The sequence below is a fragment of the Alosa sapidissima genome, chromosome 3, assembly GCF_018492685.1.
Source record: "Alosa sapidissima isolate fAloSap1 chromosome 3, fAloSap1.pri, whole genome shotgun sequence".
In the NCBI taxonomy this organism is placed as follows: domain Eukaryota; kingdom Metazoa; phylum Chordata; class Actinopteri; order Clupeiformes; family Clupeidae; genus Alosa; species Alosa sapidissima.
Window position 1 is genome coordinate 6,384,892 of NC_055959.1, and position 24,285 is coordinate 6,409,176.

The 24,285-nt window shown below is 46.8% G+C and overlaps 1 protein-coding gene across 1 annotated transcript in view; it reads left to right on the forward strand.

Moving 5' to 3' along the window:
• Positions 1 to 24,285, forward strand: part of smg1 (SMG1 nonsense mediated mRNA decay associated PI3K related kinase) — a 46,040-nt gene that overhangs the window by 14,375 nt on the left and 7,380 nt on the right. Inside the window, 33 exon segments of the mRNA XM_042085242.1 lie at positions 90 to 230; positions 852 to 1,052; positions 2,228 to 2,423; positions 3,969 to 4,130; positions 4,363 to 4,517; positions 4,688 to 4,836; positions 5,242 to 5,446; positions 5,684 to 5,793; positions 7,159 to 7,303; positions 7,570 to 7,726; positions 8,062 to 8,182; positions 8,471 to 8,716; positions 9,417 to 9,692; positions 9,956 to 10,100; positions 10,610 to 10,748; positions 10,920 to 11,141; positions 11,444 to 11,624; positions 12,705 to 12,866; positions 13,607 to 13,827; positions 14,386 to 14,540; positions 15,242 to 15,464; positions 16,163 to 16,409; positions 16,773 to 17,002; positions 17,742 to 17,990; positions 18,329 to 18,467; positions 18,611 to 18,720; positions 19,273 to 19,491; positions 19,794 to 19,987; positions 20,570 to 20,742; positions 21,676 to 21,955; positions 22,544 to 22,816; positions 23,139 to 23,373; positions 23,754 to 23,980. Coding sequence (XP_041941176.1) covers positions 90 to 230; positions 852 to 1,052; positions 2,228 to 2,423; positions 3,969 to 4,130; positions 4,363 to 4,517; positions 4,688 to 4,836; positions 5,242 to 5,446; positions 5,684 to 5,793; positions 7,159 to 7,303; positions 7,570 to 7,726; positions 8,062 to 8,182; positions 8,471 to 8,716; positions 9,417 to 9,692; positions 9,956 to 10,100; positions 10,610 to 10,748; positions 10,920 to 11,141; positions 11,444 to 11,624; positions 12,705 to 12,866; positions 13,607 to 13,827; positions 14,386 to 14,540; positions 15,242 to 15,464; positions 16,163 to 16,409; positions 16,773 to 17,002; positions 17,742 to 17,990; positions 18,329 to 18,467; positions 18,611 to 18,720; positions 19,273 to 19,491; positions 19,794 to 19,987; positions 20,570 to 20,742; positions 21,676 to 21,955; positions 22,544 to 22,816; positions 23,139 to 23,373; positions 23,754 to 23,980 — 6,288 coding nt within the window.

Sequence of the window (24,285 nt, forward strand, 5' to 3'; positions counted from 1 at the left end):
CATCTCTCCGACGGCCTCGTTCTGGTTTTGTGCTGGAGAGTAATTAGTGTTGCTTCTGTTCTCTGCGCGCTCTCTCTCTCCCCCGGCAGCAACCAGCACCATGTGGAGATCCAGGAGATCTCTCTGGCCATCCGCCGACACATGAGCAAGGCGCCCAGCAACACCTTCCACCCACAGGACTTCTCCGACGTCATCAGCTTCATCCTCTACGGCACCGTGCATCGCGGCGGGTGAGTGGGATGGAGGCCACGTGCAGACGTTCTCACACACATGCGCACACACACGCACACGCACGCACGCGCACACACACACACACACACACACACACAGGGCCATCACATCACAGGGCCTATTGGAAATCTTTGTGTAACTTCAGTAAAAGATTACCTCTGTGTATGTAGTAACTTTGTGTTGTACAATGTACATTTGTGCGTGTGTATGTGCACACTTAAAGGAACCATATGTAAGATTGTGGCCAAAACTGGTACTGCAATCACTTTCAAATTACTGTAGAGCGGTGTATCCCCTCCTCCTCCAAGGTTGCCAACCCGGATGCCAAAACACTACTGACTATATAATTAGTAGATAGGTAGAGGGTGGCGCATAAGGCCAAAACACAACATGACATGACAAAACACAACATCAACATCAGTTGAGGGCTGCAACCAATATCCTGGCTGGATTACTGTTGTCGTTGATCTAATTATTTGAAATGAACATGATTTCTTAATGTCTAGTGACATATCAGGGCCATTTTATGATTAATTGAAATACTTTTCTTACATATGGTTCCTTTAAATATATACACATAAATACATGTAATCTATGATTGTTGTGTTTGTGTGCTGCAGTAAGGAGCCGTGGCTGGAGCGTCTGTACCACAGCTGCCAGCGCGTGGAGAAGCGTGAGTCCCAGTGTGTGCCGCGGGCCCTGCTGAAGGCCGAGGCCGTGCTGTGGCAGTGGGCCGTGTGGGAGGCCGCCCAGTTCACGGTGCTCTCCAAGCTCCGCACCCCGCTGGGCCGAGCACAGGACACCTTTCAGACCATCGAGGGTGAGGCGGCAGGGGGGTACTGTCGAGGGTGAGGCGGCAGGGGGGTACTGTCGAGGGTGAGGCGGCAGGGGGGTACTGTCGAGGGTGAGGCGGCAGGGGGGTACTGTCACGGGTGGCAGCTGGTGTGGGAGCAGACCCACCCCTGGCTGATTTGTTTAGTTTTGTTGAGGAGAATGAAGCTGAGGGCCTCTTCTACAGGGTTATGAGGTTTACTGCTTATTCAAAGTTAACTTGTCCAGGATGGTCGCTAAACCACACGTCCTAAAATCTCTGTGGCGTTGGGTTTGACTTAATGAGAATCTATTTTTCTGTCTTTTGTGATGGTGTTTCATAGGGATTTCATATGCAAGGATTGTTAAGCAACAATACATCAATAGTCTCCTTTGTAGTAGTAACTACTGTGTAGTAACTAGTTCACTTTTTTTCTTTTTTTTTTTTTCTTTTTCTTTTATTGTATTGAGTTTGCTTATAGGTTTCATGTATTTGTCTGGTTGAATTTGTTCTTTGATGCAGTGGGAAAACCATTCAGTGCACACATCTCCTTCCAACCTGTCCACCATATGCTCATGTTTAACCTCATGTCTGTTGATGCTTTATGTGGCCCTGTTAGCAATACACACATATATATATATATATATATATATATATATATATATATATATATATATATAGCCTCCACAAACAACTGTCTGTCAGCAGCCTACATGTGCAGCAGATGAGAGTGTGTACAGTTTTAGGCCCATCACGTTTGTCTCTCTCTGTGTTGAGTTGAATCAGCTGTGTATACATATCCGTCTGCTGTATGTGCATATGTAGAGAATATATGCTCCGTCCACAAGACCTAGAAAATATATAGGTCTTATGCATAGCCATCTGCATAGAACAAAGGGTCAGGGGACCATCTTTCATAGTCTCTGCTCCGTGTACACTCACCACCTAAGTGGAAGTATTTAAGAATGTGCATGGACTGTGTTGTCCACAAAGAAATTTCTATCGAATGAGTAGCATCAAAACAAGTGGCTCAACTTGACTGACTGAATGCTGTTGTCAGCTGTTTTAATTTAAAGTGGGTTGTTTTATTTTACTTATTTTAATTATTTTTCTCTGGCACAGCTCTGTGTGTGTGTGTGTGTGTGTTTCTGTTTCTGATCTGATGTTGTCCTCCATCCTACTCAGGATGATTCGCAGCCTGGCGGCGCACAGTCTGAACTCTGAGCAGGAGCTGAGCCAGTGGAGCGCAGCCGAGAGCGACGAGGGTCACCACACCAACCAGCTGCGCCTGGCCCTGCTGCTGCAGTTCCTGGAGAACCTTGAGAAGCTCATGTACAACGCCTACGAGGGCTGTGCCAACGCTCTCACCGCACCACCCAAGGTTCGTGCACCTCTGAACGCCATTCCTGTCTGAACCTGTGGTTCTTCTCGTACTGAGCAGAATTACCTTTTGGCCAAATTAAAACACTTAAGTGAATGCTGCTTGGTGTTGGAAAGTTGTTAAAAGACAGAGGGTGGTGCCCCTGAGCAAGGTACTTAACACTTTTAATGCCACGCTGTTTTCGGAAGCTTTGTCCCAGAGTGCCAGCAATCTAGATCATTGTTGACTTTTTGTAGAGCCACAGCGTATTCTATGTTATAGCTATGGAAATATAGTTTATTTCTACATGCCTCTGTTCCTGAGAAATCCCAAGCTAAACAGTGGCTAGTTTTCATCAAAATCCCTGTTTTTTTTTCTAGAGATGGAGATATACATGCAGCGTCTTTTATGAAATATGCACTGTTTGAGCCTGTCACTTTTCTGACACTTACATTTCGGTCAAAGGACTTGTGTAAGATAAATATAGTTTTTCTGTTCACAAAATTACCTTTCTACTGCTGTCGGGCTCCATCATTCCTCCTCCTCTTGTTCTGTAACGTCTGTGTCGCTATCACCGACATATTCGGCACTCTGGCAAGGATGTGATCTTTTGCAAACGCGACTCAGCCCATCACCCACTCCGCTCGGCCCGGTCCGTGGTGGAGATGGAACTCCCTCCTCAGCGCGGTGATCAGTTAGGCCTACTCTTTCTAATGTTTTTGACATGGCCTGTGGTGCCCTAACGAGACCTGGCGAGACTGCCACCTAGTGATAATAAATGGCCACGAAAATAAATGGCCTGAATTTGACCTGACATGCATGCGTCACTGATTCGACCCAAAGTGGAAACTAGCTGAGTTATGATAAAATGTCCAGATTGTGCGTTTTCATGAGTTTTCGATCGTCATCTATTTCAGTTCTGTTCATGATGGAGTTCTCAAAGTCACAAATAAGGTGTGTTAGAGTGTCTATTTTCGTAATAATAGAAATATTAGTTTCTAGTTAGTATCCAGTTTATCCTGGATAAAAGTGTGTGCTAATGTAATCTAATAACTGGAGTAGGACAAGCTCAGTACAGAGAAACTACTAGATACTAGAAAAGACCCATGATACCCTGACATTAAAAATGGTAACACAAAGTAAGGCAATGCAAGGCTTCCTTCAGAAACAGCCCTTGTTATAACCTCTCTGTACACTTGTCTGTAAGGACCCTATCCACAAAGTGTAAGGCTATTGTGAGCCTCTTCAGTGGTTTGTAAATAGTGATTTATTTTGACATGGCCGTATGCCAGCTGCTACAGGCTATAAACCATTTTGTTGCTAATGCAAACAACAGTCTGGCTCAAAGCTCCTCCGATTAACGTAATTTTGCTCCCAAAAGAAAGTTTGAACTTGTTCATCATCCATAAATACACACCAGGCTGTTTTGACTGGGTCTTTGCTTTATTTCCTTTAAGCATGGCATCATATCGAAGTCATCATTTTGAGGTCATGACATTAGTACAGAGGTTAACTGGCTCAGCAGCCATATCCATGTGGGAAGTCTCACTTTTGTCTCTTTTGCAGGGCATTCGGACATTCTTTTACACCAACAGACAGACGTGTCAGGATTGGCTGACTCGAATCCGCATGGCACTGATGCGCGTGGGGCTGATGTCGGGCCAGCCGGCCGTCACTGTTCGTCACGGCTTCGATCTGCTCGCCGAGATCAAGAACAGCAGTGCACAGGTGACGCCTTGCCTGTTCACCATTACAGTTCTCCATATAAAACTGAAATGTGTCTGTTAGATAAGTCTGTTTGCATCTTTTGCAGTGCATGGTGCCCCAAATCATTTTGGGCCTCTGTCTCACACACACACTCTTCCACCCCCCCCCCCCCCCCCCCCCGCTTTGCCCCCTTTCCTCATCTGCACTGACTAGTATCATGGTATAATCAATAATGTGTCTGTGTGCTGTGTAGGGTCCGGAGGTGGAGGTTCCCCTGATGATGCTGGTGGAGGCCCTGTGTGAGCTCCGCTGCCCAGAGGCCATACAGGGCCTGGCCGCCTGGAGCCTGGCCAACACGGGCAAGAGCCTGGGCTGGGTCGGCTCTGTGGCCCTGCAGGCCGAGGGAAGGTGAGCAGCCAATCGCCAGATAATGCATTTTCAATTTTTTCCCCCTTGTTGCTTTGGATAAAAATATCTGCTAAGTATCAGTAACCTTTACTTTTGTTATCGGATTGGGGACGTTGGATTTGGTATTAGAGGTTGTGAACGCTCTCCTTGTTGTCCTTGTCGCTCTCCAGGTTTGAGAAGGCGGCCCTGGAGTATCAGGAGCAGCTGTGTGCGGTGACGGGCATGGACTGCTCCATCAAGGGCTTCGACCACTCGCTGCTCAAGCTGGCCAACTCCAACAGCAGCAGCAGCACAGCCAGCCCCAAGCACAGCAGCAGTGGTGAGCAACCGCACACGCCGGCCCACTACAGGCCACAACACCACAAAGCTGTGCACCACACATCACAGCACTGCACTGTGTAGAATACAAAGAAACCCTTAAACTGATCATTTACAGCACCCTCTGTATTACTCGGTTGACTAGATAGCCCAGCTAGCAAACATGGTGCCGAAATGGTCCAGAAATGTTTCACACCAAAAGGGATCTATGAACTTGAACTGTGGGTTAAATAAGTAAGGGATAATATATATGTATAGAATGTATAGAACGCCGGTCATTATTGGGAAAATAAGTCCCAACAGTATGGAGCTAAATTTGTCTCAATAATATTTGCTATACGACAGGGCGAACCGGTTGTCTCCAGAGTTATTTATAATGCTTGGTGTGATCTTTGCCCCGTCCCAGGAGACGGCAGGAAGACTGTGTTGCTGAAGTCGAGCGATTGCTCCTCCGAGGTGGTGAACTTCCTGGCCAACAAGGCATGCGAGTGCTACGTGTCCCTGAGCGACTGGGCCTCCGTGCAAGAGTGGCAGGCCAGCATGCACACCCTCAAGAAGAACAGCAGCAACAGCGCCACCGTCAACCTCAAGACCGACTTCAACTACATACGGTGTGTGTGAGATAAGGGGGAGAAGAGCTAAGAACATAACTAAGAGTTCCTGAGTTTTCGATTGCCCAGTGAATGTATTAACGTGCTAATTTCTGTCTTCAATTTAATTTCCAGCTAAAGCTTAAAATAAAGTGTTTTTGGTCTATGATTGTGCTTTGCGTGAGTCAGGTGACAATATATATTGACAATATATATATATATATATTTTTTTTTTTTTTTGTGTATGTGTTTGTCCAGAGCTCTGACCAGGTTTGAAGATGGAGATTTCCCAGAATGCCGTACACAGCTGGAGCTTTTGCCTGGGGAAGACTATGGCTTGCTGAACTCTAGCACCAAAGACAAACTAGGTACTGCATACAATTGTTTATGTACTATAGACCATGTACACACTATTCCGTTTTCGTTTTAAAACGGCATTTAAAAGCTTATAAGATCTCCATCCAGACACAAATGAGTAATGGAGAAACATCAGACTGACGAGGCCCAATCAGGAAGGGAACATGGGGTTTCTACATCATCGTATTTAGATGTTTGAAGATTTCGCTGTCCACGTTAAAACGTAACGCTGATGAAAAGGGGGAAGACGACAGTTTCAAATCGATCCGTCGCAGGAGCTTGAAAACCCTAGAGTAGTGTGGATGAGGGGCATACCTAGCAAAATTGTTCCAGATTCAAACAAAAACGATATAGTGTGGATATAACCAGTCTCTCTGCTGCTGTTTTTACTGCAGAGTATTTGCCTACCAGTGATCTAATTTATGCAGTTTATCCAACAGTGGTCTCTGAGGAGGAACATTAGCAGTGCATTAGTACCATTTAGCTACTTGGGCTACAGAACCATCCTTAAATCCCAATGTGCTAATGAAACTTTAATCATCCAAAACCAAGAATCTTACTTAAATCCAACATATTTCTTTAGAGCCATACACTAAATATATGACTCAAGAGTAGGGTTGCAAAATTCCGAGAATTTTCAAAGTTGGAAACTTTCCATAGGAATTAACGGGAATATATGGGAATTAACAGGAATAAACGGGAATTAATGGGAATAAACTGGGAATTTTTAATATGGCAAGTTAGTCTATAACAGGGAACTTAAATGTAGTGGACAAAACCCCATCTTGAGCATAATATTAGTTAATATTATTATATAAGTTAAAACAACCTGATTTAATGCAATTTCAGTTGAATTTCTACCCTGCACATCAGTCAATCACATGCACACAGCAATCAGCATAGGCTAGACATAAAGGAAACCTATGGTGCGTTCATGTGCATGGGGAAAAAAAGGTTTCAACCAATCGGATTTTGTTGAGTGGTGTGGTGTATCTTGGGCAGTGTTGCTAGTTTAGCACGCTAGTAAACAATAGGCAGAATGGGATTCCCGCTAGCATGCTAGCTAGCTTTGTATGCTAGCTAAGCGAAAATACGAACATACAAATCATATTGCTTATTACGAAACAAAATGTTAATGTTTGTATATGAAACAGTTTGTATGAATTACACGAAATTCCCAGGTAATTCCCATAATTTCCTTTAATTCCATTAAAGTTTCCAATTTGGAATATTTCCAAAATTCCCCAGCTTAACTTCCCATGGTAAGTTTCCGGAAATTTTACGCCCCTTTGCAGCCCTACTTTAGAGCAATATCGGTTTGACAACTACGTTTTTCTTTTGTTTTTCGTGTGTGTATGTGTGCGTGCGCATAACAGACTTGAAGCGGCTGCTGCCTGCGGTGCTGAGCCCGGACCCGTCGGAGCTGCAGAAGGCCATCGAGGTGCAGCTGCTGAGGAGTGCAGTGGGAGCCATCACCTCCACCAATCACGAGCAGGACCAGAAGATCGGCCCCTCGTCCGAGTGAGTCCTGGCCAGTGCACAGCCTCGTTGGCTGCCCTCAGGAGTTTAACCCGAACATATCTGTGGATGCAGCCTGTGTCTAGATTTCTAACCTGACACATCTGTGTTTTATGTTTTATTGGCTTATTTCTTTAGTATTTTTCTGTAGTTGCTCATTTCCCCCCATCTCCCATAACTTTCTTGTCTTTTAACCTTTAGTTGTCTCCTTCTGCGCGTGTGTGTGTGTGTGTGTGTGTGTGTGTGTGTGTGTCCTCTTGGTCTCCCAGTCTGGTAAAGTACCTGAAGCAGACGGGCCGTATCTCTCTGGGTGCCCTGCGTCTGTCCACCCTGACGCTCTCCGGCTCCCTGCCCACCATGGGCACCATGCAGCTGCACTGTGCCAACGCCCTGGAGGGCTCCCTCACCAACCAGCTCCCCGCTGAGGTAACACCTGGGCCAGTTACATCTGTGGGTCTCTGTGGGCCAGTGTGTTCTCAAAGCCTTATTCCCAAATGCACCAGACTGCAGTGGACTGTCAAAAAGTGAAACTGATGCACAGTTATGCTTCAGTCATGCATCAAGTCATTATTTCCTGCTGGGGGTGTGTGTGTGTGTGTGTGGGGGGGGGGGGGGGGGGTGGTATAGTTTGTATAGTCTGTACAAGGAGCACGGTCAGTAAGAAACGAGACATTTGTGTAGAATGTGTTTACTCCTTTGCTGTTTAAATGGTGTTCAAGTTATAGATCTCTCTCTCTCTCTGTCTCTGTCTCTGTCTGCAGGACTGTCTGATCCCTCTGTTCAGTGAGGCCCTCAGCACATGTAAGCAGCAGGATGTGCAACCCTGGCTGCACGCACTCAGATACACCACATTCCAGAGGCAGCTCTACCTCAAGCAGAATGGTATGGTTGGATGCAAAGAATGTGATAGTAGTTTGTAAAATAAGGTTTTGTTGGTGCCATTTCTTTGTATCAATGTGTGTGTGTATTTGGATTGAGGTTACAGGTCTGTCTTTTCTAATCTGACGTCCTTTCCCTCGTTTTCTTTGTGTGTAAATGTGTTAGTGTATTTGCATTTCAGTGTGTAGGTTTATCTTCTCAAATCTGGTGTGTGTGTGTGTGTGTGTGTGTGTGTGTGTGTGTGTGTGTGTCCCTCCCTCATCCACATAAACACACACTCCTCTTCCCCAGGCTCCTCAGCTTCAGTGGACTCTCACCTGATGGAGTTGTGTGTGACGGCGGTGAAGTTCGCCCGTAAGCAGGGCAACATCGCTCTGGCCTCACGGATGCTGGGTCAGTGCTGTGAGCCTCCGGCCGAGCAGCCCGAGGGAGGGGACCTGGTGCACAGCTTCAGGATGCTCTCGCTGGACGGCCCCGTCAAGGAGAAGTGGGGGCCCGAGCTGGAGATCGAGAGGGCCAAGGTGCTCTTCACTGCAGGTCAGGATTATCTATGCTCACTGGGCTTAGGGTTCTCACCCATATTGTGCTCTTAAATGTGTAATGGTGAAGCTTTGTGGTGGTTGGCCAGACAGCTGTTTTTTTTTTTTGTTTGAATTCGGCTGTTAGTTTCCATAGTGACCATTTGAGATGGGTTAAGGCAGATGGAAAATCCTATGTTAGTGTTAGGCACAGAGGCAGTAAGACTGATATGATGTGTGATTCTCTGCATAAAGTTATTATTAATACTCGTCTACTTGCTCTTCACTTGCTCTTACTTGCTCGATAGATAGATAGAAAGAAAGGAAGGAAGAAAAGAAAGACATTGTAGCGTAACTTAATATGAACTAAGAGTCAAATATGATGATGATAATATGATATCAGTGTTTCCCATACATTGACTAATTTGTGTCTCTGGGTGCCCTGCACAATATCAAAATTGACCACCACACAATGATTTTCTATGTTGTACTTTTGAAATGGGATGAAGTCCTGTAGAATAGAATACTGTTGGCTTGTTGAGGCTAGCACACTATACATTACAGCTACTTATCGTGCAAGGCAAGTATAACTATAGGTTATACCCCCCCTCACCAACCACCACAAATACAATTCAATTCTGTGGGAAACACTGGATATTGTAAGACAGAAAATAATTTGATGCATGTGATGGTAAATTGTACTGTTTGGTTGACTGCAGGTCAGTCGACAGGGGCGATGGAGATGCTGAGCTCATGCGCGCTGTCCTACTGCCGCTCGGGGAAGTGCGAGCGTGCCGCCTGCCGCTCAGTGCTGACTCTGTGCAAGTGGCTGCTGGCCGACTGGAAGGACCTGACGCTGCAGCTCAAGCAGGTGGTGAAGCGGAGCACCGGTGGCGCCCAGCCCAGCCTCTCGCCCCTCGGACGCAACATCGCCGCCCTGCTGGAGCTGCCGCTGGAGGAGCAGGGGGTGCCTCGCATCACCAACGAGATCACCGGTACGGACACCTAGTGTCGGGGGTGAAAAAGGCCTCATCAGTGGCCTATTGCTATTCGATTAAACTAAACTTCATTTTTATTTATGTAGCGCCATTAATTAAGAATCAGCCTTGGTTTAAGAGGGTGTTAACTTCTGAAATGCCATTCTGCTGTTCTACTTCTACTGCATACAACGTCAGATAAGTGGTTCCATCATGCTCTGATTGACGGTTAACGTTATTAGTCTAAAGTGTGTCTTTTTTTTTTTTTTCTTGCCCTGTAGTGAGTGTTGGAGTGGGAGAGCCTGACTTTGTCCTGGGCCAGCTTTACCAGCTGTCCACCTCCCAGGCTCCTGATGTGGCCAAGTCCTGGGCTGCTCTGGCCAGTTGGGCCTACCGCTGGGGCAGGAAGGTGGTGGACAACGCCAGGTGAGGATCTGACCGTCTGCACCGTTAATCTCCAAAACAGTCAAATCTCCACCTACACTTTTTGCTTTTGTGTGCCTTGATGATCAAACAAGCAAGTGTTGGGGTTAGTTAGTAGCAGTAGTGTCGGTAATGGTCATGTGGAGAGTGAGCCTAGTGACTGGGCTGTAGGCGCACCACAAGCCTCCATGAGCTCTGCATGGACTTAAGGATGAGTTGCAGCTTGCTACGGTTACTGCCCCTCTAAAGCTGAGGTGCGTTCAAATTTGCAAACAGGTTTCTGTTTGCCTTGAGTTTTTGGCAATTGTTTACAAAACAATCTGAGGAGGTAGTTCTCCACAAACATACAGTGGAGCTGGACGAAGTGCTACCGTTACAATCGAATGTTTAATTGTAATCAATCAATCCAAATCGTTCAAATTGAACTGTTCAGAGAAAACGTGTTCGCCACGCACCTTTGGTGTCCACACCTCTGCTTTGCTCTTTATCCGAGTCTCTGCTTTCATTTGCAGTCAAGGCGAAGGAGTGCCACTGCTCTCAGGTGAGAAGAAGGAGATCGAGGAGCTGATCCCCTCGGGCACCAGTGACGAGGACAAGGACACCATCTTCAGCATCCTGGGCCAGGCCATGTGTCGCCCTGCAGGAATTCAGGTGAGATGAAAGACACTTGCTGTGACCTAGAGAGGGATAAGGTGTTTCCACAACATCAACTATTCTCAGGTCTATTTTTATGGGTGGAAATCTGTTAATATCGTATGTTAATATGTTGATACTTTTTGCTGTCTTCTCATTGGTATTCTGTGTGTGTGTGTGTGTGTGTAGGATGAGGACATGGCCCTGCAGAATGAGGAGGACGATGAGGATGACATGGTGGATGTGATCTGGAGGCAGCTGCTGGCCTCGTGCCCGTGGCTGTCGGAGGTGGAGGAGAGCGTGACTGAGGGCCTGATCCGTGTGTGGAGGACCGTGGTGGACCGCATCTTCAGCCTGTACCGTGTCTCCTGCCACGCTTACTTCACCTTCCTCAAGCTCAACGCTGGACAGGTCAGACATTTAGCCAACCAGCGCTGTTGTAATTCTAAATGAGTTGGGACTCATAAAGTTTTGAGTAGTCCTCTGGTACCTTGTGGTGCATGTCTTCAGTGGCGTTGGACGATAGACAGATATATGTAATGGCAGACTGTGGACTGATCCAATGTAATATATGACTTATTAATATTTCTATCAAGACACGCATGTCAGGCACAAGCCAGTCTCTTAATGTCCAACCCTATTTATTGTACTCGTGTCGCTTAGTATGAAATGGCCAGTCTTTTCAAATGGCTAATTTTGGACTCCTCTCTCAGGTGCCGATTGACGAGGACGACCCCAAGCTGCTGCTGAGCAACCAGACCAGCAAGCAGAGCAACGACGACGTGATCGTCATGGCAACGCTGCGCCTGCTGCGGCTACTGGTGAAACACGCAGGAGAGCTGCGAGAAGAACTGGAGCTAGGGCTCGCATCCACCCCCACCGCCCCCTGGAGAGGTAACACACACACACACACACACCGTCCCCTGGAGAGGTAAAGCACGGCTGACGCACACCAACGGCGAAATGCCTGCACTCCCACTGCACAACCAGAGAAGCTCACATCAGACACCACTGCTCCCTGTCTGATGTCTGCTCACCTGGTCCTTGTCATGACTGCTTGACACTGAATGGCTTTTTGAGGGTGGGTGTGTTTTCCGATATGGTTGCGCTATCTCTAATGTTAATGCTACTTAATGCAGTGTTCAAGGGTTATTCAAGCTGCTAAAAATCCACATGCTGTGACGATGGATTCTTGTTTACTGTTTTTACTAAACCAACACAACAGCACCCAGCACTGCTTATCTTGTCATCACTGTTTAATAGGCTTTCTGTGTAACCAAATGGAAATGTTGACAGTAAGTGGTTGGTATCTTGGATATTCCTCCTGGCCACGTTGCATCATTTGAGCGGTGATAACCATGATGTTACTCCAGCCACTTTGTTAGGATATTTGAACCTTGGCTACTGTCTGAATGTGGCAGGGATTTGCGCAACAACTCGGTGCTAATGCGCATGCCACTTAGGATGCATACTGGCAGGATAAAAATCATCGACACTTATAAACTCCAATTCAAATAATATTGTAATAAAAGTGACTCGACTAGTGACTTTATTATTTATTAGCTATTCCAGCTGTCATGGCCATTATTGCCCATTAAAGGTTGTATCAGCGATACAGGATACGTCACTTCTGTTGATGTTCAAACAAAACGGAAAGCTAGCTCACTACTACCTCCCCCTCCCACCCATGCAATTGAAACTCTCCTAAACGCGCACCTCGTCGGTTATTGGTTGAAACCCTTTATTTTGCCTTTGAGTGGTTGCCAACCCTTGTTGGTAGCAAGTGTTTTTGTGTACAGATCTCGGAGCCTAGGCTGCCTACAGAGACGCAATTTTTTTGACGGCCTACTTAGGGGGCAGGCAGCTAGCGGATCGTTAGGAAAGATTAGATGAATGTGATCATTTATGTTTGGGCCTTTTTGGGCCTGAAATCGCTGATCGAACCTTTTAATGTCCCTTTGTGTTCGTCCCCAGGCATCATCCCCCAGCTGTTCTCTCGGCTCAACCACCCGGAGGCCTACATCCGCCAGAGCATCTGCAGCTTGCTGTGCCGCGTGGCCCAGGACTCCCCCCACCTCATCCTCTACCCCGCCATCGTGGGCTCCATCTCCCTGGGCGGCGAGGCCCAGGCCGCAGGTAGGAGATGCAGCGTAATCGCCTTAGAGATAGAGGATGTTCTCACAGGCTGTAGCCTCAGAACTTTCCTTAACCAGGTAGACCAGTTCTGTCTGGCTAAAGAGCTGTTGTTGCTGCTGTATGTTTAATAGTCTTTTAGTATATGGTAATTGTCTGTGTTTGTGACCATCTTCCCCATTCTTGTAGTAGTGTGATAAGAGAGTAGTTAGGATGCTGCCATCGAGAGTAATTAGTTTCACATTTTTGTGCCAATTAAGTTAAAAGCATTGCATTTGTTAATTTCTTTGTTGTTCATTTTGACTGTAGGCTACTTCCATACAGATTCTCATTCACTCAGATGTACAACCCTTGCATCGTAAACTAAAGTGTAAATTAACATCATATTTAATCAGGGTGATGAAACTTTTCTTGGCAAACCCTCAAACTCAGCTGTTCATTTACATATTAGAATTTCCTGTAGCTGTTTCTTACAGCAACAACTAATCAGTGGAAATTGGTGTCACAAAATTAGCATTTGCACAGAATTATCCCTCAAGTATCTAGTCGTAATATAGAGGAAAGCTTATTTTTACACTTCAGAGTAGCCTAGTACACATAGAGAAACGCATGGATAAACATGTTGTTGTGACGTTGCAGTGTAAATTGATTCATTTGCGTTCCACTCATGCTTATGCCTTTCTTGCGGTGTAAATTCCCAGTAAGTCTTTGGATATTGAGGCACCTTTTCCTTGACTGTCCAGGTAACAAGCTGCCCTCGGCCTTGCCCACCTTCCTGGGTAACATCCAGGGCGAGGGTCTGTGTGACGGCAGCAGCGAAGCGGGCAGCCCGCCAGCCTCCCAGGAGAGCGGCCGCGGCGAGGAGCTGGTGCTCTGCTCCAGCGAGGACCAGGCCATGATGCAGGACTGCTACAGCAAGATCGTGGACAAGCTGTCCTCCGCCAATCCCACCATGGTGCTGCAGGTACGGAGTCCAATGCAGAGACTGCCACAGCTGTTTTTTAGTGTTTTTCTTGCATATGGGTTTTCTTAGCTAACCCCACCATGATGGTGCAGGTACACTCACAGAGACTTCCACAGCCTGATATGTTAAAATGAGTCCTTCCCTTAGCCGTCGTGTGGAATGTCTTCTGTCTGCACGCATCATGGGTGGAAACCCAAGATAAATATGAAGTTTTATGTGCCAGTGAGCTGGCTGGGGACAAGATATTTGGCTCTGAGCGTGTGGGGTTTGGTCTGCCAGCTCAGTGGAAAGTGCTTGTTAGCCTGATGTGGCTGACAAGGACATAGCAGCAGCCTGACAGGCTGATCTTTATTAATGTTGAAAGGCTCTGCTTATTAAAGGGAAGGATACCAGGAATAGACTCTAGATTCTGCCAGATCCTAAGAATTGAGAGAAATTAGCTGAAATGCTTACTCACTGATGTGGATTATGGAGACGGACAATAAATCTATGTGAACCCTCTGTGTGTGTGTGTGTGTGTGTGTGTGTGTGTGTGTGTGTGTGTGTGTGTGTGTGCAGGTTCAGATGCTGGTGGGGGAGCTTCGGCGGGTGACGCTGCTGTGGGATGAGCTGTGGCTTGGCGTGCTTCAGCAGCAACACATGCACGTGCTGCGCCGCATCCAGCAGCTGGAGGACGAGGTCAAGAGGGTGCAGAACAACAACACGCTGCGCAAGTAAGCCACCTCATATCATGGAGCACTTTCCAGATCCTTATCTCCATCTGGTCATTCCAGATGTTTACTTTATCACCAACACACTGCAAGTTAGTCACCCCACATCATCATTGTATTCCTATTGTATACCTAGAGTGTACCCCCCCAAATATTGTATATTATTACACGGCTCTTCACAAGGCAAGTAGAACGCTCTATTGACTTGAATGGGATTTCCCAAAGTTCTAGCGGTCATTATTTCTAAGAAAAGGACCTCTGAAAAAATGAATGACCACTGTCAATGGCAACAGAGTTTGTGCTTCTAATTCAGGTATTTCATTTCACTACGCAAGGACTGGAACTTCAATCATCTGCTTTCACTTTTGAATGATCAGCTATGTTCTAAAGAATGTTTGATTCAAGTTCAGCGTGTGTTGCGAACTATTTGTTTCTCAGCAAATGCTACGATGTACGGTAACAAATAGGCTAGGCTATGTAGGCTAAAGTCATATCGTGGGGAGTTTATTATTTAGTTTTGGCAAGTAGCCGTGTAATAAGCGGGACAATGTATAGAACGCCGGTCATTATTGGGAAAATAAGTCCCTTCAGGGCGGAACAAGACCCCTCCGCTGCGCATCAGGGTCCGGTTCGCCCTGTGTTGAACAATGGGAGTTCTCCCTGTGTGTGTGTGTGTGTGTGTGTGTGTGTGTGTGTGGCTGCAGAGACGAGAAGGTGGCCATCATGCGTGAGAAGCACTCAGCCCTGATGCGGCCGGTGGTCTTTGCCCTGGAGCATGTGCGCAGCATTACAGCGGCAGCGGCCGAGACGCCGCACGAAACCTGGTTCCAGGAGACGTACGGCGAGGCCATCAACAGCGCCCTGGAGCGTCTGCGCTGCCCGCAGAACCCTGCCAACCCAGCCAGCAGCTGGGCGCCCTTCAAACAGGTCAGTGGGCCCACCCAAACCTCTGTATGTATGTGTGTAACTTTGTCTGTTATAGACATTTCCTTGCACTCACACATTTGACGTAGTGTAAACATTCAAATGTAGTTTGAAGCTCAAACGCTGTGCGAAATAAATGGAGGAAGTAAAAACACATTTTGCATTTGCCAGCTTAATGCGGTGGGTTGTATTTGTTTTGTATCGTAACCTTTTTGCAGTGATCACTTCACACAGTTGAATGCAGTAAGAGAGCCTCCTACTGGTTTGAACTATCATACATTGGTAACTGCTTTTTTCCATCTATTCTGCCATGATGGGCCAGAAATGAGTCATCCCAAGCAGATAAAAACAAGGCTTATTAAAATGTCAGAGAAGTCTAGTACTCATTTAAAAACCTAGTCACAGCTTTTCTCCAACCTAGCTCTACTACACTATCTTCGCTGTAGGGAGATGTTTAGGCTTGCAGAAAATTAACAGCTTTCTCATGGCTTTCACTCATTTTTGCAACGTGCTTTTTACTGCATATTTGGCTGGTGTATGTCTGATGTTACTGGCAGCAGAATATCCTCGTAAACTCCTGTCTTCCAGGTTGTGCTGGCGCTTAGCCTTGCCCTTCTTATTAAAGGATGTCTGGCTGCTTGTAGCTTTCTGTTTGTATAATGTCCCCTTATGTGACCTGTCTGTATTTTTGTCCCGGTCAGATCATGCTGAGTCTCCAGCAGCGGGCCCAGAAGCGTGCCAGCTACCTGCTACGTCTGGACGAGATCAGCCCGCGCCTGGCATCCATGGCCAGCACCGAGATGGCGCTACCCGGAGAGGTGTCGGCCACCGACGCCCTCACCATCCAGAGCGTGGGCAACACCATCACCATCCTGCCCACCAAGACCAAGCCCAAGAAGCTCTACTTCCTGGGCTCGGACGGAAAGAACTATCCCTACCTGTTCAAAGGTATGGCTGCCTGGGTATCCCCATTAGTCAGCATGTATGTTTCTGTAATTTCTGCGTATCACATGTGAACAAGAAAACATGTGCCTTTTAAATAAGGATAGACATCTCAGCAATGAAATAAGATATCAGGCTGAGGTTCTTGTTTGATAATCCTAAGACATAGGGGACTGTTTGGACAAAAAAAGTTTGAACCGATATGGAATGACCATATGGAAGCTGTCTGCACCCTTGATATTTAATTATTTACCTATTGCTTGCCTACTTATTTATTTAGAAATACTTATTTTTTTTATGACCCAAAGCAGCCCTCTTCATGCCAGTCCTCTCTGTGATTCTGTCCGCTTTCCTCCCCCATGTGTCCAGGCCTGGAGGACTTGCACCTGGACGAGCGCATCATGCAGTTCCTGTCCATCGTCAACACCATGTTCACCAAGGTGAACCAGCAGGAGAGCCCGCGCTTCCACGCTCGCCACTACTCCGTCACGCCCCTGGGCACACGCTCAGGCCTCATCCAGTGGGTGGACGGCGCCACGCCACTCTTTGGCCTCTACAAGCGCTGGCAACAGAGAGAGGCCGTCCTTCAGTCACAGAAGGTTAGGGTGCGCTCATGCAGTGATGGAGGACACACACACACGTAGGCATGCATGTACTTAGTGAAGCGTAGTTAGTCGAGGGGTAGGGGATAGTTGGCCTGAATTAATCTACTGAAATTTGAAGTGTAACTTCAATAGGTTTAACTATGCATGCATGGAGAGTGAGAGGCTGTGTTTCATATTCAAGAATTTGAGGTGCATGCATAACAGGCACTGCACACATTGTGGAGCCATTTACTTTTAATTGATATGATGCATAATTCATGCCATTGCTAATGAGTAATCAGTACCTGTCTCTACGGTCCTTATGAAGAAATGGATTTGACAATGAAGTCAGCCTTCACTTTTCATGTTCCAAAAAAAGAAAAATGTGGATTTGGGGAAATTGGCCATTCATTTACTTGCCAACCCCCTCCTTTTTTTGGAAAGATAAGTGTTGATGCATTGCTCCTCTCATTAGTGACTGTCCTGGCTCTTTCTCATCTCCCTCCTCCTCCTCCTTAGACTTGATTTAGATTTAGCGTTATTTAGTATAATTTGTATTTTAGTATATTCTTTATCTTCTACTGTCCTTATTGCTTAGTTGTTTTTTTTTTTATATTATATACTTTTAATTACCTTTTCTGCTGTTAGTGAATGTTATGTGTGATGTCTGTATGATACTGAGACCTTGAATTTCCCCCTGGGGATCAATAAAGTATCTATCTATCTCTATCTCTATCTCTATCTCTATCTCCAGGCTCAGGACTCCTTCCAGCAGCCGCAGAACCTCCCTATGGTGCCGCGCCCCAGCGAGCTCTACTACAGCAAGATCGGCCCGGCCCTGAAGGCGGTGGGCCTCAGCCTGGACGTCTCGCGCCGCGACTGGCCCATCAGCGTCATGAGGGACGTGCTGAAGGAGCTGATGGAGGCCACTCCGCCCAACCTGCTGGCCAAGGAGCTGTGGTGCTCATGCACCACCCCCAGCGAGTGGTGGAGGATCACGCAGGTCAGTGCAGGGCAGGGCAGGAGAGACTGAGGTGCTGTACGGGAGAACAAGAGTGATGAAATTTACTCTGCAATGCAAAATATCCAGGAATGAAATGCATAGAATATGTAAATATTATCCCTTCCTCTACTGGATATATTTTATGTAATAGAATTTTGTTGGGTATAGTGTGTGTGTGTGTCTATATAATAGAATATGTAAATTATCCTCTCCCTCCCCCACTATTGGCTATATTGCTTTTAGAATAAGAGCATACAGGATACCCAGTACTGAGATGAGAAAATTCTGTCTGTTTTATATTCAAGTGTTACTCTGATTAACTGTTATCCCTCCCACAGTCCTATGCGCGGTCCACTGCAGTCATGTCAATGGTTGGCTATATCATTGGACTGGGGGACAGACATCTGGATAACGTGCTGATAGACATGACTACAGGAGAGGTGGTGCACATTGACTACAACGTCTGCTTTGAGAAGGGTTAGTTCTTTTTATTACATTTAAGTGATATTTTTTTCATGTTATTGTTCAGATATTGCGATCATGTATTTAAATGTTCATGGCCACAATGTAAAACATGTTTCTCTGATTGTGTGCCGTAATTGTGTGTTTTGTGTTCACAGGGAAGAGTCTGAGAGTTCCCGAGAAGGTTCCGTTCCGCATGACTCACAATATCGAAACTGCTCTGGGCGTGACCGGGGTGGAGGGCATCTTCAGACTATCGTGTGAACAGGTATGCACAAGTGGAACTCATTTGGCTTCCTCTGGAACATGTTGTGCCAGATTTCACATTTAGGGGACTTAGATGCAGCTCATGAAACTAAAATCCACAGCTCTCCCAGGCCGAGTACCTCCCCTGAGTACACTGCAGGGATTTCAGTTCCTCCTTTACACTGAGCTGTAACACAGCAAGCCAGCCATTCTTCTTGGGCACTCAAACCACAAATTAAGTTGAAATAAGTTCAATAATTTGTTAAAGAGCGGTTTCACCACTGGGCAGCTTGTAATGTCTGTGATCTAGTACAGCGATAGAAGGGGCTCATGTGAAACTAATGTGGAAAAGCAGCCATTGCATAGACCGTTCAGTCATCCTCTTCCAACTAAAACTTTTCGGTATAGCACAGGGCCAAGGCTATGGAAATATGGCCTTTTTGATGTTGTTCCCAATAAAACTTGTTCACTAAAAACATTTTTGTAGTAAAAGGAGCCTCAGAGGACCTGTGAGTCTTCCCATCGCCCACCCCTCTGTGTCCACCTCTCTGACTCTCTGCCTCGTGTGCCCCAGGTGGTCCAGATGATGCGTAGAGGCCGCGAGACCCTGCTCACCCTGCTGGAGGCGTTCGTGTACGACCCGCTGGTGGACTGGACGGCCGGCGGCGAGGTGGGCTTCGCGGGGGCCGTGTACGGAGGAGGCGGCCAGCAGGCCGAAAGCAAGCAGAGCAAGAGGGAGATGGAGCGAGACATCACTCGCAGCCTGTTCTCCTCGCGCGTGGCCGAGATCAAGGTGAGGAGACTGTGGGCTGCCAGTCCACGCTTAGCTATAGACCCGCACGGGTCCAAAGACTGTACCGATTATGCAGTAAATGTTTAGTTAGAGAAACGATTAAAAAAATGTGATTTGGTAGATAATGTGACATACTGTACGATTTTCATGCAGAATATGGCAAATTTAGGACATAATAGTGTAATAGTTTTGATTCCATATTGATTTGATACAAACAGTATTGACATACGTTTGGGTAAACTGTTGGCAAAGTGTGTCGTCGACTGTCTGTGAGCCCATGTGTTGGTGTGTGTGTGCTGCAGGTGAACTGGTTTAAGAACCGTGAGGAGATGCTGGTGGCGCTGCCGCAGGTGGAGGTGGCAGTGGAGGAGTACCTGACCCTGCAGGAGCAGCTCACCCAGGGCGAACAGCAGCAGGCCAAGCTGCTGGAGGAGATGGACTTCCTGGACGGGGCTGAGAGCCGGCCTGACCACCTCATCCACACGCTGGAGCACAGGTGAGCAAGAGATGCCAGCCTTGTGGGAGAGACACATGATGAAGTGTAGATTGTGGAGGAGCTCTAACTACATACATTTTATCTTTGGTGATGTGCTCCAGATAGCCATTGTTCATGCTTTTGTATGTTTTTGTGCCTTTTTGGAAGCAATTTGGAGTTTAGCTTATTTATGTCATTCATCAAAATTGTTGTTCATACACTACCGTTCAAAAGTTTGGAGTCACTTAGAAATGTCCTTGTTTTAATCATTAATGTTGTAAATGACTCTTGTAGAAAGAAATGGCTGATCTTTAATGCAATATCTATAGAAGTATAGAGATGCCCATTATTGACAACCATTCATCCAATGTTCCAAAGGCACATTCTGATTACTAATCTGATATCATTTTAAAAGACTAACTGAGAAAACATTGGAGAACCATTTTGAAATGATGTAAGCACATAATGTAATCTGAAAACTGCTGCCCTGATTAAAAAAACAATGCAACTGACCTCAGCTGGTAAACTTTTGAACGGCAGTGTAGTTTCCAGAATTCATAGTCTTGCGGCAGGCTAGTTAACCTCCAGCTCTCCCCTTCTCAGGTACTCTGAGCACACCCAGCTGCAATCCAGGCAGCGGACTGTGCAAGACGCCATCCAGGGGAAGCTGTCTGACCTGGACCAGTGGATCTCGCAGTACCAGGCCGCCTTCGCCAGCCTAGAGGCCACTCAGCTTGCCACCCTGCTGCAGGAGATCAGCAGCCCCATAGACCTGGGTAAATACACCTCCAACTCATTTAGCATTAGCCCCATGGACCTGGGTAAATACACCTCCAACTCCTCTAGCAGCAGCCCCATAAATCGGGGGAAGAATGTGTAACAACCATTTCCCATTAAACTGAAGGATGTGGTACAGGCACCAGCAAATACATCTTCCCCAGGGATGAGGGGAAGAATTTAGCAACTATTTCCCTTAAACTGGTATGGGATGACCGCTTAACTTCCATATGATCCAAATTGATACTATTGAACATGTTGCCAAAAACCACATGGTCTTTGTGGTGATGGACTCCCTGAAGGTGCTATGCAAAAAACGCATGTAACCGTGACATGTATTCAAGGTTTCAATTTCTCCGTTGTCTGCTTCTGCAGTTCATTACATAAGCACATTTCTCCCCACCTCCACATGTTGATTACCTGAATGTCATCTCTGCTCCGCTGCTCTGATAAGTGATGCTTGCATGCAGTCCTTGGCGTTATGTTATTATACTAATCTGCTGATAGTCGCCTGCTGAGACACTGCTGAGTCAAATGACAGACCCTGGGAGTCCCCAGTTCCTCTCTCTCCACACAAGTAATTTCTACTAATTTTCACTCAAGTGGATCAGCTTTGTTTACCAGCCCCTAAACAGTCTCACCAACACCGTTTGTGCTCGTCTTTGGCCCTCTATTGGATACTTTAAGAATGGTGTTTTAAATCAGGTTTCAATAAAAGCTTGTGTCATCCAGACTAATTCTATTACTTCTACGACTGATGTTTAAGGTTTCAATAAAAGCTTGTGTCATCCAGACTAATTCTATTACTTCTACGACTGATGTTTAAGGTTTTTGACGTGGTATCGTTTCAGTATTGGTACCGAGATACTCAGACAGAGTATCGTACCAAAGTCATAGTTCTGGTGTCGTGACCACACTATCGCCCTTTCCAGGCCCCCCCAGCTACGTGCCAGCGACGGCCTTCCTCCAGAACGCGGGCCAGGCACACCTGATCAGCCAGTGCGAGCAGCTGGAGGCAGAGGTGGGGGTGCTGCTGCAGCAGCGGCGGCTGGTGCTGCGCGGCTGTCTGGAGCACCTGCACAGCTACGCGACCGTGGCGCTGCTGTACCCGCGCGCCGTCCTGCACCGGCACCGCACCCACGCCTGGAAACAGTGGCTCGAGGAGACCCTGAGAGACATGACTGTCGAGCACTGCCAGGGCATATACCACCAGTGAGTGTTTCACACACACACACACACACACACACACAGAGACAGACAGCCAGTTGTGTGGGTGTGTTGGAGTGTATTGTTTGGGTGTAAGAATTAGTCGGTTTTTCATTTTTGTTAGTATCCTAGAGGGATGGAGGAGGTGAATGTGATGCAGCTGTTCTAACTGTCTATATATAGAGAAATGGCACTAAGCTGAGGTACCACAGATGAATTTTGGAATACCTAATCCTCCCCTAACTGACTCTAATACCAGTAGTTATTAGAGGAATTACTACAGGGATTACAGAGTGGTGTGCAGATCAAGTAAAACAGAAAATAGGAATACTCCCCAAACTAATCACTAGAAGTAATGGTATGCTGTCTAAGGTTTGCAGAGTCAAGTATGTCTGCAAAATGCGATACAAATTGCTTTAATTGTTTGGTATTTATTTATTTATTTGTTTGTTTGTTTTGTTTGTTTGTTTGTTTATTTATTTGTTTTATTTATTTAGATTTTTTGATGGAAATTCTGATTGATGGAGTGCTTGGGAGCAGTGATAAAGACTTGAATGTCCATAAATGTCCCCTCTGTGTCCCCAACCCTCTCAGGTACGAGATGCAGTTCTCTCCCCAGCCGCCTCCGGCCACCTGCCAGTTCCTGTCAGGCGTGGAGTTGGCCTTGCAGCACCACGCCGCCGACACCAACACGCGGCTGCTGCGGCAGGCCGAGCGGCTCAAGGCGGAGGGCGCCGGCGTGGCCGCCTGCGAGGAGCAGCTGCAGGAGATCGAGCGCTGCATCGCCGCCTTCCTGCGCGAGAACGCCGAGCCCGGCGCCTACAGCATGGCCGGCATCATCCTCTCAGCGCTCTGTGCCCTCACCAGGTGGGGCTGAGATTATTAACATAGAACATCTTATGACCTTGTAGAACATCTTAACAAGCTCTGAGTAGTCGGTCAGTACTTGCAGTTCGTCGTTTTTCATGCTTTTAAAAAAATTGTTTGAATTCAGCAGTAATAAAAGAATTTACAAAAATATTTGCTCATATTAGTCAGAAAGTTGAAAGTAGTTGGAAAGGCTTGGTTTGCTTTTCTTATTTCACGGAAATGGAGTGTTACTGAGTGAGTAAATCCATTAGTTTAACTGATTTTAAGTTCAGAAGGTCTCGTCTTTCCCCCTAAATGACTGGCTGCCCCTTCCCCTCAGGCGCAACTTGGTGATGGAGGGTGCGGCGTCGAGTGCCGGGGAGCAGCTGGTGGAGCTGACGTCTCGCGACGGCGCCTGGTTCCTGGAGGAGCTGTGCAGCATGAGCGGCAACATCACCTGCCTCCTGCAGCTGCTGCAGCAGTGCCAGCTGCCCTCGCACGACCTGGACCTGCCCAACCCCGCCGACACTGCCCAGACCGTCTACCTGGCCAACGGTGTCTACACCTGCCTGCAGGTACGCCTGCCTCGCCAGACTTAGTTCCACAGCTGCTATGACCCACTCAGTGATCTTAGATGAGGATGTATGACGGAGTTGTAAAGTTAATGAGCCAAGCTCACAGGGTATCTATGATTCATGTTATCTGCACAAGTGCAAGGTTATAGTTAGGGTCATATTTACTTTTTAGTGCCATCTTGCGAATAAATATGAATTCAAAATTTCTTCACTCTTTTTATTTTTTTTATTTTGTGATCAGTATAATTTGTCACACATAGACCTAGATTTTATTAACTCTTGTATTTGAAGTCCTCAAAGGTAAGTGTACCTGTGCCTCTGACTGGCAGAAGATGTGTGTTCATACATTGACTCTGCTTTGGCTATCTGGTCCTCCACAGGAGCTGAACACCAACTTCCGTCAGATCATCTTCCCTGAGGCGCTGCGCTGCATGCTGAAGGGCGAGAGCACGCTGGAGGCCATGCTGTCCGAGCTGGACACCCTGATCGAGCAGTGTGCCGACGGGGTCTCCTTGCAGGGGCTGGCCGAGGGCCTGCAGGCCCACCTGCGCAACACGGCCATGGGCCTGGAGGAGGACACCGACTCGCATTACTTGGACATCACCAGGTGCGGGGGGGCGTGCTAGTTTTTTGTGCTAGTTTGATTGTATTGTATTTAATGTGACCAGTCTTATCCATGTGTAAGATTGATACAACAGGAAAGCCTTACTGTTCCCATAGACTCATGTGACTGCATGTTTGTTTCACTACTTGGCTTGTCATTATGATGAGCCAATTTAAGTGTGTCAGTTCTGATAGACTACACTGAGCACCTGAGAATAAGAAAGGGATCACACTGGCCAGCGGCAAGTGGCAGGTTTCTATTGTTTTCTATGGTTCGGCAACAGAACAGTGGCAGCACTAGCGTAACAC